General features: G+C 37.0%; 1 protein-coding gene across 1 annotated transcript in view; it reads right to left on the reverse strand.

The window, feature by feature from the left end:
* Positions 1–19,166, reverse strand: part of LOC150100575 (A disintegrin and metalloproteinase with thrombospondin motifs 6-like) — a 563,262-nt gene that overhangs the window by 166,855 nt on the left and 377,241 nt on the right. The window contains exons 17-18 of the mRNA XM_090402125.1: positions 9,745–9,874; positions 2,773–2,899 (exon numbers count right to left, since the gene is read on the reverse strand). Coding sequence (XP_090258251.1) covers positions 2,773–2,899; positions 9,745–9,874 — 257 coding nt within the window. The remainder of the gene's footprint in view (positions 1–2,772; positions 2,900–9,744; positions 9,875–19,166) is intronic.

Below are 19,166 nucleotides of genomic sequence, written 5' to 3' on the forward strand. Positions count from 1 at the left end.
ACACCTCTCCCTTCGGTCTGAAGACTGTCATTTCCCTGATCCTGACTCTGGTTGCCATTCATGCTTATCTCATCCCTATCTTTGTGCATTTCATCACCTTGTGCTGTGACAACAACATCTTCAACCTTGTATCCATCTTCCTCCTGTTGTACAACTAGTTTAGCTGTGCTGTCCTTCTTCTATAGTATCCTTAGATCATTTGTTATACTAACTTCTTGATTCTGTGCCTTCTTGGCAAACAATACCCTTTCTAAATGCCCAACACCAAATCCATCCAAATGCAATCCATTAACTTTAAACCATTCCAACATTCCTTCAAATTCACTCCACAATTAACAAACACTATTAAGTTAAGGGGATAACAAATCCCTCATTATTTTTAAAGCCGGATACGAAACTCGGAGATCAAAATCTAAGAGTTTCATGCATGAAACTCTTAGATTTCGATCTCCGAGCATGAAACTCTTAGATTTCAATCCCCGAGTTTCATATCTGGCTTTAAAAATAATGAGGGATTTATTATCCCCTTAACTTAATAATTTACGCTGCTGGAAAAAAATAGCTTCTTGGCTCTTTATCGTAATTAACAAACACTTCATCATTTATATCATAATGTTGTGAACAATGCTGAATACCTACACAGTGTGCCCATTAAGTAAACTACAACAATTATTATATCAAAACAAAGAGCTACATTTGGAATTGTCAATTACCTCCCTCCAACTCCACACAATGTTTACATCTGTCTTACAGGTGCTCAAAAGTACAGTGGAAGTCCTGAATGGGAACCTCCTTCAGTCTCCATGGTTCACACCGAGTTAGATATCCTCAATGAGCCAAATCTGTTGAAAAGGAGGAATGTTCGATCACACAGATCAACTTTGAAGTCAGAAACTGCTTCACAAGCAGAGCACAGTGCGTTGGCACCTTGTCGTGCATTGTGATATGGTTCTTTCCTGACACGTTGCATGCTGGGGTATAGACACTGCATTACTCCTAAATAATACGGAGTGTTCACTGTGGTGCCCTCAGGAACAAATTTGCAGTGGATAATTCCAGCAGCATAGAAAAAAAAAATTACCACATTTTTGATACATGATTTTTGCAACCTGACTGTCTTCTGCAATGGATAAGACATTCCACACCATTCCATGCTCTGGTGTTTCATTTCTGGATCAAACTGAAAACACCAACTTTCATCACCAGTGACAATTCTTTGCAACCCATCATGATCTTGATCAACTACATGGATGAAATTTTGATGACATGCAACCTGGTGCTCTCTCTGTTCACATGTCCACATGTAGTAAAAACCTCGAACAAATTTTCTTCTTATGCAAATCTCTTTCTAAGAAGAGAACTTTGAACATTAACATGTAGAGATAAGGATGAGGAAGTGGTGGAGAAGAATTACTGTGCTCAAGCCTTATCTCCTAGGTTTCTTGTGGATGAGGAAGTGGTGGAGAAGAATCAGAGGCTAGCGAACAAGACTGTAAGTGGTCTTTTGAATATTCTGTATGAGGGATAGATTGAGGGTGTGGATTTCAGAAGTTGGTTGATAGGAGAAAAAGAGTCAATATGAGAGAAACATTTAAGTTACTTGAAGGATTTTATAGGACTGATGCAGGGGAAATGTGTCAGAACTTGACTAGATGGGGTAACAACAAGAGGTCATCCCTGGAAGGTGAAAGGTATGAGGACTAGATTTTTGCGTGGAGAGTTATGAATGAGTGGAATGGGTTGCCAGAGTCAGTTATGAGTGTTTTTTTTGTTAATGGGTTCAAGGAGAAGTATGATAGATAGTGAGGATAGTTTGGGTCTCTCACAATGAGCCTTTGAACTCCATGGAGGTGCCTGTACAATAATAATAATGATTATTATTATAATTATACAGACCTGAAAGGATGTGTGTGTCCCATAATGCGAAGCATTATGGGATACTAAGGCAATTAATGTAAAGTTATTAGCCTGTATCGACAAGTAGCCTAGCTGTGAAAACATGCATAAATTTTGTTTGCTTACACTTGGATAAAGGATTAAACAATAATATAATTTCTTTGCATTTTTAATTTAATTTATAACCAAGAGAAAAAAAACTTTTCTACAACTATCAATATTAATTTGTGACAGCCTGTAACTGTCACAAATATTCTTAATTTTGCACAAATTCACTCTACTGAAATCAATAAAATTATCCCAGAAGATGATTGTTTTTTTTTTGTAGGATACAGAATACAGGACATTAATGTCACAACATAGAACACTGGAACAAAGTATCTCTAGGTTCTCACAAAATACACTAGCTGAATTCTGTGATTATACTTTGCATTTTAGTATTCTGTTGCTGAAAGTGGGATAAGTTGCAACACCAATTGTAAAAACATGTGCTACCACTAGATCTTGATTCTATATATTGCATTCAAAAACAGTATACATATTGTGCTACATTCAAAATTACCTTATCACATTTAACTGTTACAAAGTCATTCAGGCAGTTACAAAGTGACCTTAATTTAAAGTGAAAATATTATGCTTAATGTTTGTATTTCAAATGTAAACAAAGTAAAGCATTCAGTCTTCCTTATCCCTGCTCCAATTTTAAATAAAGAATAATTATTATGTCGTACATATACATATGATTAAGAATCAATGAGCTGAAATTTTTTTTTTCAATTTATTACTATTTTATCTTTGTAGAACTTAGAACTCTTATATTTTACTAAACATTAAACATTACTTTATGACATTATTTCATTAAAAAAAAATCCTTACTTAGCAGGACACTGATGTTTATTACATATTCTTGTGACTTCTAGAGGCTTTACAGATGAATCACAGTAAGTGTCTTCTACAAGTCCTGCCTCCCTTTCAAGGCATCTAGGACGCGATACTTGAACACCTACAAAATAAGTAAGCAAATATATATATATATATATATATATATACTTTAGTTGAATTACAATAATGATCATTTTCTAAAGGCATATCATCCAGGTGGAAATATTGCAGTAACAAGAGAGGCAAAGGATGATGTGGAAATAGATGAACTGGAGGTGTAACAGAATATTACTGAACCTTCATTATATCACTGAACTTTGAATAAAGCTATGGGATTAGATGTATATCAGCTTGTGTATTATAAGAAGGTGCCAGGGAATTGGCAATGGCTTTGACCACACTGTTTAATTTAAACCTCAGCTCTGGGTTGGTCCAAGGGGGTAGAAAAAAGAGGAAAATAATTCCACTACATAAAGAAGACTCCAAGACTGAGCTAGAAAATTATCAACTGATCAGCATCTCAGGAATGGTGGTCAAGGTATTGGAGAAGTTGGTTAAGGGAAAAGTCCAAGAATAGGAAGATAAGAATGGGATACAAGAAAGGTTGATTACGGTGTTGGTAGCAATTTTTGGATTGACGGTAGAATTCTTTTTTAATTTATCGAATTTAATTTTTAATTTATCGAACGAGGCTGACAGATGAAGAAATTCGATAAATTAAAAAAGAATTTATGAAAAGATCCCCTCTGACATCTTAGATCTTTTTTCCTTTGCCATCAACTCTGGGTATTTCTCTTGGAATAACAAAATCTACAAGCAGATAGAGGGAACTGCCATGGGTTCCCCCCTCTCACCCCCCTTGCCAATTTCTATATGGAAGATTTCAAAAAACGAGCCATAGACTCAGCCCCACTCAAACCTTCTATCTGGCTAAGATATGTAGATGATGTGTTCTCTATTTGGCCTCATGGGCCAGACACGTTAGACTCCTTCCTCGGGCATCTCAATAGCCTACATCCAAGAATCCAGTTTACTATGGAAAAGGAAAAGAACAATTGTTTACCCTTCCTAGACACCTTAGTCAAGCGCCTGCCTAATGATACACTTGCCTTCACTGTATACAGAAAACCCACACACACACACACACAGGCAGATACATTCACAAACTCTCCCACCACCACCCCTCACAACAATATGGCATCATTAAAAACCTTACCAAGAGAGCCCACAATCTTTGTTCCAGTGGAACTGCCCTCACTACTGGGCTTAACCACATACACAGAACTTTCCTCTCCAATGGCTACAGCGAACACAGTATCAAAAAAATAATCAATTCCTCCCCCATTCCACGTCCCTCTCCTCAACAAGATTTTAAAAATACCATCACCATACCCTACATCCGAGGCACTTCGGAAAAAATAGCCAAGATACTAAAAAAGTATAACCTACACACAGCATATAAGCCCTACCGCAAACTTGCTACCCTTATCCGTTCTACGAAAGATCAGCTCCCTCCTCTCTCTCTCTGCCTGGAGTTTACAAAGTACCCTGTTACTGTAAGCTTGCGTACTTTGGACAGACAGGCAGATCAGCATCCATCCGCCTGGAGGAACACAAGTCGTACATCGTTAAACACAACTATGGCCATTCAGGCTTTGCTGACCATGTTTTGGACACCACCCACAGAGTATCATGGAAGAAAACCACCATGCTCCACCACAGCAAATTCAAGAAAGAGAGACTTTTCTTAGAACCAGCAGCAGCTCTCAGAAACCAACCAAATCTTAACAAATACGGTTGCATTAAGCTTCCAAAGATTTGGGAAACACTCATCACCAGAGGTCCCACCTTACATTCCAGGCCACCTACTACCGCCCTTAGAGGGCACTCCACCTAGATAGGACTTTAGTGTCACCCACGTGGTTGGGCTTAGTATTGTAAGTTTCTGTGTGCATGTTACATTAATTGTTTTTGTAATCCCCGTAGATGTCCTAGTGACTAGGACGAAATATAGGAAGTATTAAATTCTAATTTAATTCTTTTTGAGTGTTGTAAAAAATCCATTAAACCTCCAACATAATGTCCATGGAGTCAAAGACTCATCTAGGAGGTCCTTTTATCAAACACACAGCTCATCATACTGTGCTTTAAATATACTCAAATTCTCTGCAGACACCACTCTCTCTCAGGCAAGGCATTCCAATCATTCACAACTCTGCATGAAAGAAACCTGCTTCTCACTCCCCTACTCACACCCTCCTTATACAGCTTCCAGGGATGACCTCTAGTTTTACCCTGATCTCCCACTATTTTCTGTAGAACCTCTACAGCATTGATCCTATAACAACTCCTTAATAACTTGTAGGTCTCTATCATATCTCATATCATATGCAACAAAGTAATACACCCATCAGAAATAGAAGATGTTAGAGCAGTGGTTCTTAACCAGTGTTCCGCGAACTGGTTACAGGTGTTCGCCAGTGAAAGATCTCACATGTCACAATTCTGAGTGTAATTGGCTACTCTGAATAAAAATGTCCAGGAAATTATTTCTGTGCATTGAGGCTTAAATGCTGTGCAGAATTCATGTTGGAGGTTTAATGGAATCATTGTCAGCACTGAGAAAGGATTAAAAATAATTTTAATACTTCCAATATTTCGTCTCTATCACAGAGACATCTTCAGGGATTACAAAAACCTTTTTGTAACAATACACACACAAAAGCAATACAGTAGTGAGTGAAACTAACCACCTGGATAGGACTTTAGTTTCACTCATGTCTGTATTATTCAAGGTTAAATTTTCTGTGAGGGCTTTAAAGTGGGTCGAGTTTTTTATACAGGAAGCTGAATTTCCTTTGCCTCGGCCGTAATTTTGCCATCGCCCCGAAAGAAGTGCCGGTACTCGATGTAATGGTTAACGCCGAACGGGGGATCGGTCGCTTACCGTCGGAGGTAGCCAACAACATCAGACTCGACGTAGCCAACATCCTCGTTCACTCTTCGCCTCCAAAAAGTAACTTATCTTATTCCCAACGCATGGCTCTCCAGAAACTACGCAAAGAAAAAAGTATCGTCATCACCAGAGCGGATAAAGGTAATGCCACAGTTGTTCTTAATACCAGCGAATACAATCGTAAAATGAACATTATCCTTCGCGATCGCGCCACCTACATCCCGCTAGAACACGACCCCACAAAAACGCAAGTTAAGAAATTAAAAATCTTAATTAAAAAAGTAACCTCCTGGCCCCCCGACGTCACGAAAAAACTTAAACCTTTCCGCTCCCGTCCCCCAGGAATATACGGTTTACCAAAAATCCACAAACCTAATTCCCCACTCAGGCCTATAGTAGATGCCACCAATGCACCTTGTTACAGACTGTCTAAACAGCTGGCCAACTCTCTGTCCCCCCTCACCGGAAATTCAGCTTCCTATATAAAAAACTCAACCCACTTTAAAGCCCTCACAGAAAATTTAACCTTGAATAATACAGACATATTAGTAAGCTTTGATATCTCCTCCTTGTTTACCAATATTCCCTTAACTGACACTTTATCTCTCTTAGAAAACGTTTTTCCCTCTGACATCTTAGATCTCTTTTCCTTTGCCATCAACTCTGGGTATTTCTCTTGGAATAACAAAATCTACAAGCAGATAGAGGGAACTGCCATGGGCTCCCCCCTCTCACCCCCCCTTGCCAATTTCTATATGGAAGATTTCGAAAAACGAGCCATAGACTCAGCCCCACTCAAACTGTCTATCTGGCTTAGATATGTAGATGATGTGTTCTCTATTTGGCCTCATGGCCCAGACACGTTAGATTCCTTCCTTGGTCATCTCAATAGCCTACATCCAAGAATCCAGTTTACTATGGAAAAGGAAAAGAACAATTGTTTACCCTTCCTAGACACCTTAGTCACGCGCCTGCCTAATGATACACGCGCCTGCCTAATGATACACTTGCCTTCACTGTATACAGAAAACCCACACACACAGGCAGATACATTCACAAACTCTCCCACCACCACCCCTCACAACAATATGGCATCATTAAAACCCTTACCAAGAGAGCCCACAATCTTTGTTCCAGTGGAACCGCCCTCACTACTGAGCTTAACCACATACACAGAACTTTCCTCTCCAATGGCTACAGCGAACACAGCATCAAAAAAATAATAAATTCCTCCCCCATTCCCTGTCCCTCTCTTCAACAAGAATTCAAAAATGCCATCACCATACCCTACATCCGTGGCACTTCGGAAAAAATAGCCAAGATACTAAAAAAGTATAACCTACACACAGCATATAAGCCCTACCGCAAACTGGCTACCCTTATCCGTTCTACAAAAAGATCAGCTCCCTCCTCTCTCTCTGCCTGGAGTTTACAAAGTACCCTGTTCCTGTAAGCTTGCGTACTTTGGACAGACAGGCAGATCAGCATCCATCCGCCTGGAGGAACACAAGTCGTACATCGTTAAACACAACTATGGCCATTCAGGCTTGGCTGACCACGTTTTGGACACCACCCACAGAGTATCATGGAAGAAAACCGCCATGCTCCACCACAGCAAATTCAAGAAAGAGAGACTTTTCTTAGAAGCAGCAGCAGCTCTCAAAAACCAACCAAATCTTAACAAATACGGTTGCATTAAGCTTCCGAAGATTTGGGAAACAGTCATCACCAGAGGTCCCACCTTACATTCCAGGCCACCTACAACTGCCCTTAGAGGGCGCTCCACCTAGATAGGACTGTATTGTCACCCACGTGGTTGGGCTTAGTATTGTAAGTTTTTGTGTGCATGTTACATTAATTGTCTTTGTAATCCCCGTAGATGTCCTAGTGACTAGGACGAAATATAGGAAGTATTAAATTCTATTTTAATTCTTTTTGAGTGTTGTAAAAAATCCATTAAACCTCCAACATAATAATAATCTTCTGCAGCAATTACTATTCTACCATACTTATCCATTAACATCAGCTTTCTGTGGTCATTCTTTCTTCTATTTGCAACATAATGAATGATCATATTGTATCTGTTTCTATGCTCTTCATGGCACTGATTACAACCAGTATTAAGTTGTGCCAGTACTGCCTTCTTCCAGACTGTCTTTAATCTCTTCATTTATCCATTTTACACTTCTGTTACTCAACCTTTTGACTTCTGTAATACAGTCACACACTGCTGCTGCTGTTAAATAATGCTTGAACACTGACCAGAATTTATCTCCTTTCTGCATAACTATGTAAAGTTTTACATAGTTAAAACTTTTTAACTATGTAAAAGTTTTATAACTTAAAACTTTACATTCCATTTAAAGTTTTAAGTTGCCTTCTTAGGTTTTCATAATCACCAGCTTTGTAGTTTCACATATAATCTTTTCTCACAGAAGCCTTAAAATGGCCAGCCACCACACAGAGATCAAATCACCCTTGCCAACTGAAGGAAGATGCAATGTTCCATTCACATTACATCCTCCAATGATGTCATCAAATATACATTTTTCATTACCATCCTTAATATTCTTAGCCTTATAGCAATACTCAACTAAACATCTCTATCCATCAAACTCCACTCAGTGCAGACACTGGAGGAACTTTTTCTAAGCCTTTCTTCAACTGGTTCCTGAGATAGTCGATCTCTGGAATGGGCAAGTGGGTTATTTTTCCCAGAAACTTGAGTTTTTCATCCCGTAAATGCAAAAAAATCAAATGTACGAACCACATTATTTTAGAAAGAACATGTCCTATTAAGGTTAGGTACCAAAAGATGGCAGCAGCACCTTCTACATATCCATATGAAAATCATCTGTGTGTGTGTGTGGATTTGTTAAGGTGTTAAAGAGGTTGTGAGAACTATAATTCAGAAATGGATTGATAATAGCAGTATTCTCTATGATGGTCAGAATGGGTTTTGTAGAGGGTGGGGGGAAGATGAATATACAGTGGTATATTTGAATTTTTCCAAGGTCTCTAATAGATTGCTGCAAAGCTGGTAACTAAACGGAAATGAATGGAAATGGATAAGAGATTAGTGAGATGGATAGGTAAATAGCTGTCAGATTTTCCAAAAGGTGGAAGAGAGAGAGAGAGAGAATATAATAAGGGTAATAGTGTATAAGAATGCAATTAGAAAGGGAGAAAGTGGGAGGCGGTAGCAGAGATGAATTTCCAGACCAGATGGTGAAAGCATTGACATTAAAAAAGTTTAAGGTGTGGTATGATAATCACTGTTGCAGTTAGCCTGGACCACCTAAGGTGGTCCAGGCTAACTGCAACAGTGATTATCAGTCTGCAACAATGAATATCAGTCTGGTGGCAATAATAATAATAATGTTATTATTTGGTAGAATCAAAGAAAAAATAAAATCTACTAATGCCTTTTATTCCCTTATAGTGAGTAGGAGAGGCCTTTTAACCCTATCTAGGTTTTGGAGACAGAGTGGGCAGTTCAATCTCCACTGGTAGCCAATCAGAGATAGATGGCTCAAGATTATCATTAATTATAATCGGCAACTGATGAAGAGACTGGCAAACAAGTGCTGCCATCTCTTGGTATCTAACCTTAATAGGACATGTTCTTTCTAAAATAATGTGGATTGTACAGCTGATTTTTTTTTTCATTTATGGGACAAAAAACTCAAGTTTCTGGGAAAAATAACCCACTTGCCCATTCCAGAGATTGACTATCTCGGGAGCCAGTTGAAGAAAGGTTTAGAAAAAGTTCCTCCAGTCGGTGGCTAAGTCTATCATCAGGTGGCCAAGTGCAGAAGATGCAAACACCACTCCCACTGAGCTACACAGGCCTTCTTATTTTTTAGAAAGAGGAGAAATAGTTTTAAATCATGCTAAAATAATATGATTGTAATTATTTTGGAGATGTGTGTAAAATAATTTATTAAGAATTTTTATAAATAACAAAATCAGAGAGAGACAAAATAATACCTGAATTAAAACAAACTAACCTCCTCCACAGGTGGTTGAACAAACTGACCAGTCAGTATATTCCCAGTGGAATTCAGGTTTACGAGTAGCATTCTCATTGGGAATGGTATATTCATAAGTTAAACCAGGATTTTCATTTTGGTATAAAAGCTACAAAAGAAGATTATTTAATGAGGATTGTATAATTATTGTAACAATTACAATTTATGGAATGAAACACTGAGAATAAATTTTGTGTGTGTGTGTGTATTTACACGCATAAAAATCATAAAAAAAAAAACTCATACAAGAATTTGTCGTAAGTTGTTTAATGAACAGTTAATCCACTTGGCATAGAGACAAACAGAAATTTGTTCATCTCAGTATACATATTCTGAAAATTTCAATTTCATATTTTAAAATGTACTTGAAACAAAAACAAATTGATGATTCTCAAATAATAAATCAAAAGAATAGTTTAATACATGATGTTTACCTAGTGCTGAAAACTATAATAAAATATCATTCATTGTGACTCATTGTTCTATTATTATTATTATTATTATTATTATTATTATTATTACCCCAAGACCTCATGGAATCAAAGACTCACCTAGGAGGTCCTTTTATCACACACACATCTCATCATACTGTGTCTTAAACACTCAAACTCCTTGCAGACATCACCCCATTATATACTCACTATTCTATGAATTAGATACAATGATCTAATCATAGACTTAAATATACATCATAGACAGGACTGAGGTAAGACCACCTTACCTCAGTCCTGAAGATATTTTCAGGTGCAAACTTTGTTTGCTTACACTTGGATAAAGGATTAAACTAAATTTGTTATAGTCTAACCAAGTGCAAAATAAACTTTCAACATATTTCTCTAAAAAAAAAAACTATGCACCAGTTGGCAACTCGTATAGGTAAATATGGCCTCTCCATTGCTTCTGCCTTATTATCGCCACTCTGGGTCTGCCTCCCACTGGCGAGATCTCAATAAAGGTCGAAACAGGTCTGGTTAGTAGCCCTTCCGTTAATGCATAGCAGTATACATGTCTGCAAGGAGATGTGCTTTGCATTATGGGAGATACTGAGACAAGGAGTGATGAGAGCTTGGTCCACCTTTGCTACGAGTTGCCAAGGGATGTACCACCTTACCTCAGTCCTGAAGATATTTTCAGGGGCAAACTTTGTTTGCTTACACTTGGAGAAAGGATTAAACTAAATTTATTATATCATAGACTTAAATTAGTGACACTTAAAAATAAATTATACAAATAACTTATACAGTAGCCCAAGAACAGATTCTTGCACACACTCACCAATCCTTTCAGGGACACTGACCCATCTACCACAACTTGCTGGTGTCCTTTAGAGAGTTAATCTTCTCTCTGTCTTACCAATCTGTTACTGATCCTCCCCTACCACTTGTACATAAACATATGTGGCAATCTATTAAAATCTGTTAAAATCTAGCAAAGTACAAGAATATTACCATACATGGGTCTCCCTCATGTATGGTCTAACCTAACCTAACCAAGTAACCAAATTCAAGAATTCTGGAGAAGGTTCAAAGATAAGTCAGAAAGGCAATATCTGCACCCCTACTATGGTTATGGCAAGAGCTAAGAAAATTAAATGGCAGAATATAGAGGATAGACACAAGACAGGTGATATGGACATGTTCACATAAGTGAGGAAACTTTACCAGAATATTAAAGAAGGATACAAAGTGCAGAGAACTGGGGTTAAGAATGTGAAGCCCACCATTTAAGCTATGTAAAGGTATGGTGAAGAGGGAAGTAATTTTTTTTTTTTTTTGCATGGCAAGTGATAGATAAGTGGAATGCATTGTTTGGATATGTTGTAAATGCTAGGAGCATGAATATGCTTAAGTCTCAATGCAACAGATATATCGCTCATTGAGTGAACTCCGAGCCCTTCCATAAAGAGTCTGTTGATTCCATGGAGATTGTTATAATAATTTTTTAATAATATATTTCATTGTTATTCTAGATTACATGCAAATTAAGAATAAACAGTAGTAATTAAGACATAAATTTCAAGATGACATAGGGAATATGTGTGGTAATATTTCTGTTGCTGTTGCAAAATAATAGACATTGAGAAGTATACAGCACATTTTAGCTAACATTACATTATCATCATACCATAAAAATTATGATGTTATTATCTCATAATTTTTTATGGTATATGTCAATAAGATCATTGTCAGTTGTAAAAATCTAGTTTACAACTGACAATGATCTTATTACATTATCTCACAGTACATTTAATTAGAGTTTAAAACTGCAGTTTTGAATTTTATTCAGACACAGCATTTATACTGAACATGCACCTTTTTTTAAAGGAAATGAAGAGACGTTACTAACAGATTATATGCCATAATTTGAAGAAAATTTATGATTCAACCAGAAAAGTGTGTACTAAAATGTCTGTAAGATAGAAAAATCAGAAATCCATGACAGACACAGGAAGTCAAAGAGTATTCCTAGAGAAGAAATACAGTGGTGCCTTGGTTAATGACGGTAATCCGTTCCAGAATTAACTGTTAACCAAAACCGTCGTTATCCAAGGTGCGATTGCCCATAAGATTTAATTGAAAATCTGTTAATTTGTTCCAGCTCATCTCCACAACCATAGTACATATTAAAAATGCAAATAAAACTCATTTAAGATGTCATAGAAATATGGTAAATATCATTTATTTATTATACAGTACATGTATTTGCTACAAAAAAATTAACATCAATCAAATGAATTGTTCATGAAAACAGATTTTAATTATCAATCTTCACCAGAAGGACAATTGGGTTCACTTCGGAATTTTTTGACAAATGGACCTGTAAAAAACATGTCTAGGGTTGTTTGCTTCCGTCACTTTTTTAAAATGTTTCTGAAAAACTGCATGGTCTTTTCATTAAATAGATCTGCAGTTCTGATAACCTCAGATTTGTTTGGATTCCATTTCATAGCAACATTTTGAACTTCCTCCCACTCTGCCAAAACATTTTTGATTTCAGCAGTTGTAATTTGTTCTTTCTCTCCATCCTCATCTTTAGATGAAATTTCCATTTCCTTTTCTTCACATTGCTGCTTGAAAAGTTGTTTTAGCTCGTCAGTAGTCAGTTCTCGGTCATGCATTTCCAATAATTCTTCAATATCTTCTTCCTCTACTTCCAAGTTAAGATCATGAGCAGTTGCCACAATATCCTTTACCAATTTGTGTCCTTCATCTGAAGTTTCTTCATTACCAAAGGAAGGACACAGTTTCCTCCATGCTGCTTTGAGACATTTCATTGTTACTTCTTGCCAAGCCTTTACAATTAACCTAATTACTATGACAATGTTGAATTCTTCCTTCCAAAATTTTCTTAGGGTTATGTTGGTAGCTTCAACACATTTCAAAGCACCTGGTAAAAAGTGCCCTTGTGTAAAGTTTTTAAAAATTTGCAATTATCAGCTGATCCATAGGTTGAATCAGAGATGTAGTCTTGGGAGGAAGAAAATTCACCTTGATAAAATCTAATTCCTCTGGTAGTTCTTCTTGTATGCCCGTTGGATGGCCAGGTGTGTTATCCAAGGTTAAAATGGCTTTTAGAGGCAGATTGTTTTGCTCAAGATAGGCTTTGACATTTGGTCCAAACACTTCATGAATCCAGTCTCTAAATTCTATTCTGTGATCCAGGCTTTGCTGTTAGACTTCCACAAAACACCGAGATTGGATTTAGAGACATTGAACTTTTTGAATGCTCGAGGATTCCCTGAGTAGTAGATAAACATTGGTTTTACCTTGCAGTCTCCACTTGCATTTGCTGCTAAAAGCAATGTTAACCTATCATTCATTGGTTTATGCCCAGGAAGTGTTTTTTTCTTCTTTTGTGATAAATGTCCTGTTGTGCATTTTCTTCCAAAATAACCCAGTCTCATCATAATTGAAGACTGTTGAGGTAGGTATTCTCCTTCTTCTATAATTCTTGTAAGTTATTGACAAATTTATCTGCTGCTGCTTTGTCAGCACTAGCTGCCTCTCCGTGTCTGACCACACTATGAATTCCTTTCTTTTTATGAATTTCTTTTTTTAAAGTTGTCAAACCAACCTCTGCTACCTTCAAAATCATCATCATTTACCTCAGAACTTGATCCCGAAGTCTTCTTTTTCAAATCTTGATAAATCTGTTTAGTTTTCTGAGAGATTGCATTTTGAGATGTAGTATCACCTGCCATTTCTCTTTCTTTGATCCAAATTAGTAATAGATTTTCCATTTGCTCAAAAAGAAGCCCTCTGACATTCAACCTTGAAGTTTCCTTAGCAACCATATTCTTCTTTCTTAGCCGAAATGGTTGATATTGTAGAATGACTGGTTTCATATATTCGAGCTAGCTGCATAACTTTCACACCTTCATGATGTTTTGCTATTATTTCATTCTTCTGTTCAATAGAGAAAATTTTTCTGTTTTTTTTTCCCTCACTGGCTTTCTTTTTGGGACCCATTTTGTCACATGGTAAAAAAATTCACTCTATAAAAAAAAAGATACGCAAAATATGGTATTATTACAAATTATACAACACTAAGACAAGGGATACAAAGAACATATCGTCACCTGAAAATAAAAGTAAAAGTTCAAAAAAAAAACTTTTTGAAATAAAAGTTAACAGTTAAATTCGAAACCTGCAATTTTTGACTTAGTGCCTTTTGCCTGTAAGGTGACGATATTAGATACAGCGCTTACCGTAACATACACTGATTAGCAGATTATAGATAGTGGCTGAGTGCAATTGGAAAATTCCGGATTTTTTAGATTGGATAGAGGTTCACATAATCAAGAATCATTAACCAAGAGATTTTTTTTCTTACAGCCACTCATCGTTAACCAAGTACGTCATTATCTGGGGCCATTGTTAACCAAGGCACCACTGTATTATTATTATTATTATTATTAGTAGTAGTAGTAGTAGTATTAATATCTGACCTCCATAGGGGCAAAGGACTCATCACAGGTGGTCAATACATTCTCATGCCAAAAGATCATTGAGCTGTGCCTTGAACCAATTCACAATTTCCACACTCACCACACTTTCAGGTGATGCATTCCACTCACATTCCAATCACTCTCCAAGCAAAGACCTTGTTCTCACTCTTCTGCTCACACTCTCCTTATACAACTTCCATGAATGGTCTCTAGTTCTACCCCTGCCTCCCTCTATTCCATGAAATATCTTTTCCACATTAACAACCCCTCTCCAACTTATATATCTCAATCATATCCCCCTCTTCTTCTTCTATTCCTAAGGCTCTGTAAGTTGCATTCCTTCAATCTCTCCTCGTAACTGACATTCCATAGACCTGAAGCACTCCGTAAACCTCTGGACTTTCTCCAATACATACTCATCCCCACTGCCTCATACAGGGGAACCATAACCTTTTTGCTTATGAATGTCAGTGCCCTCCCCATGATTTCCCTAATTTATTCGGATATTCTTACAATTTTAGTAATGTGACCCCTAAACTTCAAGTCTCTATCCACCATCATGCCAAGATCTCTCATCTCCTCAACTGCCTTCAAAATTTTTCCATTAATTGTATACTCTGAATTCCAACCTTACCTACCAAATTTCAAGATCTTGCACTTTGCAAGATTAAATTGATAGCTCCAATCATGTGTCCACTCACATAGTCTATTCAGATCCTCCTGCAAGGCCTCAACATCCGTTCTACATCTCATAGCTCTATCCAACTTTGCATCATTGACGATCCAAAGCTGCACATCTCCAGTTAAGCCAGTACCAATTTCATTAACATGGAAGTTAAACAATAATAGTCCCAAAACAATTCCCTGTGGCACTCCACTGTGACCGACCTCTTTTGCAATACCACTCCTTCATATATAGCCTGCTGATACTAGTCCAATAGCCAATCAGCTATCCAACTTAATAATCTGTTATCTATCCCATCTGTTCTGTTTTAGCTACCAGCTTGGCATGTGGCAGTCTATCATAGGTCTTTGAAAAATCCAAGTAAATCATCATATACATATACATCATGCCTTCGTTATATGGTTTCCAGTGATACCCCCCCAAACATTCTATGAAAAATTGCTTCTACAATCACTATGAAAAACCTGAAAAGTAGATGATATTTGACCATAAATGTCCAAATATGGAGATATAAAAGTGTTACAGTGGCTACAATGCATAATTAAGATGGCCTGTCAGAGGGTCAAATTGCAGGTGACTGGAGAAGAGCTCTCATAGTACCTACCAATTATTAAAAAAAATAAAATAAAACAATCTTAGAATTACAAAGGAATTTCTGTACTGAGTGTTCCTGGTAAGGTTTGTGTAAGCATATTTGTGAAAAGCTGGGTTCATGCCAAAGAGACTTGTCACTGGAACAGTAAAACCACTACAATCACTCAGGTTGAAACAATACGATACCTTGGAATTTACTTTCATGCAGATATGAACTGGAAGAGATATGAATTTTGTAGATGGAATAAACCATCTACAAAACAAACTCCAAACATAACTGGCAAACTCTGCAGGTTAAAAGACATAGTTCCCACATGCCTAAAAAACTAATACACAAAGCACCAAGCCAAAATATACTAAAATATGCTATAACAACATATGATTTCTGTGCACACTACAAACTAAATAGATTAATGTCATTAGTACAAAATGATAAAACAGATCTTTTAGGAACAAAGAGACAATACTGGCTTTATATATACTGCAATGACAGAACACAAAATACTAACAGCAAAACACTTATGTCACTATGCAGCTATGCTAAAACATTATTTCGATGCCAACTACAGTACAGCCAGAAATACATACTGTATAAGAAGACCTCAGACAACAAATTATATCATATATAAATATAATAATCACTACAGAAAGGCCACTTGAAGCTTCTACATCCCAGATATGCAAAATAAACTACCTTCTGAATACAGGAACTTACTAACTACAAGCCTGAAAAGAGGCCTTAAGGATATATTATGAACAACAAACACGCATCCTGCACACCTTATTACAAACTTAATGAAACACAATATATTAGTTCAGGCTTTCCAGTTCAGCGACACGTCATGACATTCCAAATTATCGCATGCATGCATTCCTGAGTGTGTGAGTTAATGAATTTCTCATCCTATGTAGAGGATATCAGACCTACCAAACATCAGCCTACTTCCAACACAGCAATCAAACCAATAAACAATAACTAACTGGTGTCATCCTCAGAGAAGCTTAATAAAAAAGCTTTGAGGATGCAAGCTGAAACATTAAATCTCAACCAAGATCAACAAAAAAAAAAAAAAAATCCATATATTACATTTAAGTGCTGTAGTTACAGCACTTAAATACATTAAAGCAAAAATTATAAATATATATAACTTATTGTTATTGTATAAATGCTGTAAAAATGCAATCTTATTCAACCACAACTATAAATTACCAACTACAGTAACCATAACTATTATTAATACATTATACAGAAGAAAAAAAAAAAGAAAGTTTGTATGAATTTCATTGTTACAAAAGAACCAGAATAATATCTGTTGTAAACTCATAATATAAAATCATAATTTTAAGAATAAAAAAGTATTGAATTTTTTTTGTTTTTTTATAGAAATCTAAATTGGAAAATGAACCATAATCTGCAGCACTTAGTTGCTATGCTTTGTAAAATAACATGTTGAAATATCACTTAAGATTATTATTATTATTACGGCCGACTCCAGGAGTCCTTAGACTCATCGAGGGAGGCCCTAAACATCATGTCCACACAACTATGCGATTACATTCTCACAGTATCTATCATACCTTGTCTTGAACTCGTTCACCTTTATAGCACCCACAACAGACTCTGGCAGCTTATTCCACTCATTTACCACTCTAAAAGTAAAGAACCCAGCTCTAACACCCCTGCTAACCACACTCTTGCCCAGCTTCCATAGGTGTCCCCTAGTTCTCCAACCACCAGTCCTGATCTCAAAAATATCCTCTGAATTAATCCTATAGAATCCCTTTAGCAATTTGAATGTCTCAATCATATCTCCCCTCCTCCACCTATCAACTAGTTTCTGCAACCCACAAATCTTCAACCTGTTCTCATACGGTTCATTCCATAGTCCTGTTATCATCTTAGTCACTCGCCTGTGGATCCTCTCCACCTCCTCCCCATTAAGAAGGAACCGAGGTGACCAAATCTGGGCACAGTAGTCGAGATGAGGTCTTATCAAGGCTCGGTACAGAGGTACAATAACTTGCTTGTCTCTGCTCATCAAGGTATTTTTCAACAACCAAGTGAGTTGATGAGCTGATTTAGCTACTTTTGCAATGTGCCCCCTAAACTTCATCTCCCTATCCACCAACACTCCCAAGTCCCTGGCCTCATCAATCTCTTGGAGTACAGTTCCACCAATGTGGTATACTGCTGCTAATCTTTTCATCCCAAAATGCATAATCTTACATTTTGTCACATTAAATTGACATCCATTCTCCTTAGCCCAGAACTCCAATCTATCTAAGCCATCCTGCAAGACTTTGACATCTTCTGCATTCACTATTGCCCTACCCAACTTTGCATCATCAGCGAACAAATGAATTGTTCCACTTAGATCCTTCCCTATATCGTTAATGAACAGATTAAACAGCAGTGGTCCAAGAACAGAACCCTGCGGCACACCACTAGTCACAGGCCGTCTTTTGGACTCTATTCCTGAATGAACTACTCTTTGATATCTCTCCATCAACCAACCACCTATCCATCTCACCAATCCTATATCCATTCTCATATGTTGTAGTTTACGGATTAGTATTCCATGTGGTATCCTGTCAAATGCCTTTGCCAGGTCCAGCAGTATCACTGTAATCCCATTTCCCTTATCCAGTTCAGCCGTCACCTTGTTATAAAACTTGAGCAGAAGATGATTATTGTATATATGTGAATATTTTTGAGATCAATAAAAAATATTATTATTATTATTATTATTATTATTATCTTAGACCTCCAGACAGTCAAGGATTTATCAAGGGAAGCTATAAATTACCCAAACCAGCTGTCATACCTTCTCTTAAATTCATTCACACTAGATGCACTCACTATCCTTAAAGGCAAATTATTCCACTCACTCACTGCTGTCTGGGAGAAAAACCTAGCTGTTATCCTTTTCTTGACTGTGAACAAACTTAACTCCCATGGATACAAAGTGTTCTCTCCCCACCTTCTCTATAACGAAAAATTTCATCAGACAATATCTTATAATACCCATTCAAAAGTTTATAGATCTCTATCATATCACCACTCTTTCTCCTGTTAACCAGAGTCTGTAATCCACATACTTGCAATCTATCCTCATAATCTAACTCCCATAATCCATATATAATCTTTGTAACTCTTCTTTGCACCCTTTCCAC

Source organism: Typopeltis vanoorti, chromosome 12, assembly GCF_054136105.1.
Source record: "Typopeltis vanoorti isolate ZY-2024b chromosome 12, IOZ_Tvanoo_1.0, whole genome shotgun sequence".
Lineage (NCBI taxonomy): Eukaryota > Metazoa > Arthropoda > Arachnida > Uropygi > Thelyphonidae > Typopeltis > Typopeltis vanoorti.